Source organism: Oppia nitens, unplaced genomic scaffold (assembly GCF_028296485.1).
Source record: "Oppia nitens isolate AA-2021 unplaced genomic scaffold, nextdenovo-longstitch-racon4-pilon3 scaffold32_pilon_pilon_pilon, whole genome shotgun sequence".
NCBI lineage: Eukaryota > Metazoa > Arthropoda > Arachnida > Sarcoptiformes > Oppiidae > Oppia > Oppia nitens.
The window spans coordinates 750,278-753,359 of record NW_026533213.1 but is presented as its reverse complement, the minus strand read 5'-3'; the positions used below and the strand labels follow the sequence as shown (position 1 = coordinate 753,359).

General features: G+C 21.3%; 2 protein-coding genes across 2 annotated transcripts; both read right to left on the bottom strand.

Moving 5' to 3' along the window:
• Positions 1 to 479: 479 nt before the first annotated feature.
• On the bottom strand, positions 480 to 1,054 carry LOC128956729 (uncharacterized). The gene is made up of 2 exons (XM_054302443.1): positions 935 to 1,054; positions 480 to 800 (listed from the first exon to the last, which is right to left on the bottom strand). Exons 1-2 carry the CDS (start codon positions 1,052 to 1,054, stop codon positions 480 to 482), a joined length of 441 nt encoding a protein of 146 aa, XP_054158418.1.
• Positions 1,055 to 2,020: 966 nt separating this feature from the next.
• On the bottom strand, positions 2,021 to 2,614 carry LOC128956784 (uncharacterized). The gene is made up of 2 exons (XM_054302500.1): positions 2,433 to 2,614; positions 2,021 to 2,309 (listed from the first exon to the last, which is right to left on the bottom strand). The coding sequence occupies exons 1-2, from the start codon at positions 2,550 to 2,552 to the stop codon at positions 2,043 to 2,045; spliced, it is 387 nt and encodes a 128-aa protein (XP_054158475.1). The 5' UTR covers positions 2,553 to 2,614; the 3' UTR covers positions 2,021 to 2,042.
• Positions 2,615 to 3,082: the final 468 nt, after the last annotated feature.

Below are 3,082 nucleotides of genomic sequence, written 5' to 3'. Positions count from 1 at the left end.
GACTAACGTATCGCCAGAAATGGAAACTCCAGTCAATGATTGAACGTTTGTGTGGACCCGACATTGGGTTCTATTGTTTGGATTTATTTCCAATGAATAACTGGGAGTTTGCTATACTGTGTATGAATTTCAGTGCAAATCATTTATTATTGTTAAATAATTTTTATTTAAATTAATGTTTAAATATATTCATATATATATATATATATATATGAATATATACTGTATACTGTATAATAAACTCAATTTATAAACTAGTTTATATTAAAAAAAACATTAAAGTTTTGTTTTTAATTTTATTAATTTAATTTTATCTTTTTTAATTTTATATTTTTATATATCTATATATTTAAAATAATTAATCAAAAGAATGGCAATTATATAATAATATATAATATTTTTAAACAAATGTTATTGTTTTTATTAATATAGTTAAACAAAAATTATAAATGTGTTATTTTTTTGTTACATATAAATTGTTATGCCATACAGTTATCAATTACACCATCATTACTGTAGTGTACACTTGATACCGGTGCTGTTAATGGTGACGACAGTTCACAACAGTAAATATAGCCAACAATAGCTCCAACAAAACACTGTTGAAATAAAGCCGTTACCGGTCCGGGAATATTAGCGGTAAAAATAGTAGCAATAAGTGATAGCATTGCCATTACTGCTTTGATACCGGTGTAGGTAAGTGCCAGACAATAGTGTCGTTTCCAGCCGGCAAACACACCCACCATTTCAATCAGTATGAGTAGGTCAGCAATTAAGCCAAATATCCAAACTGAGAAACCCTTAATCAATATTATAATTATAAATAAAGATAAAAAAATTTATCTCATAATTGTGTATTTTAATTGTTTTGATAAAGTTTTGAAAACAATTTTCTTATAATATTTAAAAAAATGTAAATCTAAATAAAACTTACCCTAACAATAGATATGTTAATCTCCATAAATATGATAAACAATACTATCCAGGTAATTGACCATGCTAACAGTGCTAATTGTTTGCACTGACTATTCCACAATACTGATTGTTTTGGCATATTTTTTGAGATAATTAATTTAAAATTTAATTATCAAAAACAGCAATAATTGTATAAAATTAATAAAAACCAAATAATTAAATCGCAATTAGTTATTCAAAAAATACAGTATAATTATTTAAATTATATATTTGACTAAAACTATTTTCAATTGTTTTTATTTGTTATAAAGTGTGAACTATTTAAAACATTTAGAATATTTAATATGTGATTTAAATACTTATTAATAATACAATTGTATTATACAATATATGAAATATCTAAATTTATGTAGAATTTTATTTAATTCATTATTTTAAGTATAAATATAAATATAATATTTTTAATAACATCCGCTAATTAATAGATTAATTTTTTAGCAAACTATTGTTTTTTTATATTTAATATGCACCCTAAATATATGGTAAATATAAAATTATTTAGTAGTATCGTATTTAGTAATTTAATATATATATACTGTATAATATTATTTAATAATTATACACTGTATAATATACAGTATATATTTTTATATGGAAATGTTTTGTTATTATAATCTATGACTCATATAATATATTATATTATCTATTGAAAATATTTATTTAAAAATAGTTATTTAAAAAGATTATGTTTAAAACAACAATAACATAAATATCAATTGCTTATCAATTTCGATATATAAATATTTTATTTTTTTATTTAGTTATTTACATGAATAAATTTTCTATTATGTAAAATTCAACATCAACAAACAATATAAAAAATAAATCATTTATTAAATTATATTTAATATATAATCAAAGTAAAATAAGTTTCATTTATTTAGAAAAAAATTCAATAATATATTTATATATCAAATACAGTGATAAAAACAATACAATCATATTAAGCTATTATAATTTTGTGTATAATTAAATATACATTAATTTGGAAAAAAATAATTTTGTATTATTATTAATCTTTTAATTATAATTAAAATTTAATCATAAACATATATTATATTAGTTGGTTAGATTTTAGATAATGGTGCCAGGTCACAGCTGTAAATAAAGCCAATAATTGAACTCATAAAACATTGGTGTAATATAGCGGCTGCCAGACCGGGAAAAAACAAACTGATAGGAACGGCAGCAATCAGGGTCAGCACTGTCAGTGCAAATTTGATGCCTGCGTAGGTCAGTGCCAGTTGATAGTGTTGTTTCCAACCGCCAACCAAACCCATCAGCTCAGTCAGTAAGAGTACGGGAATCATAATACTTATGAATAACGGACATCCCTAAGTTAATATATATATTTATAATATACATTTCAATTATTTATATTATTATTATTAGCAATAGTATATACAGTATATATATATATATATTACAAAAAAATTAATTATTAAAAAAAAAATTACCTCAATTATTGTTAGCATAATAGCCAATAAACTGCCCAACATTATTATCCAGGCACTTGACCATAATACCAGTGCATATTGTTTGTTTTTACTATTCCACAATACTGTTTGTTCAAGCATAGTTCAATAATAATAATAATAATTAATAAATTTATTAATTTTTCTTAATAAAAAATTTAGTAAAAAAATATTTTGATATTTTAATAACAATCTGATGGTATTATATGTTTAAAATTTTTAATATAAATCTAACTATCTAATGACTATAATTTTTTTTTTTTATAAACATATAAATGCAAACTACAATTTAGATGTTTATATATACATTTTACATTATTGTATTAATAACCAATGGTGTGATTTTATTATTATTATTATTATAAAAAATTAGGCGTGTATTACATTTTTATTACATTAATAAGTAGAGATAGGCAAATAGAAAGTTTCTAATAAATTTCCCTGAAAAAGTTTCTAGAAAACTTCTTATGAATAAATTAATATAGAAATTTAACTTTATTGTTATATTATGGGATCCCCATATCTATAGCTATTGTAATATTTATTAATACACATTGCATAGATATAATACAATATTTATATTATTATACAGTACTATATAAATGGGATACCTATATATAAATAATTACATT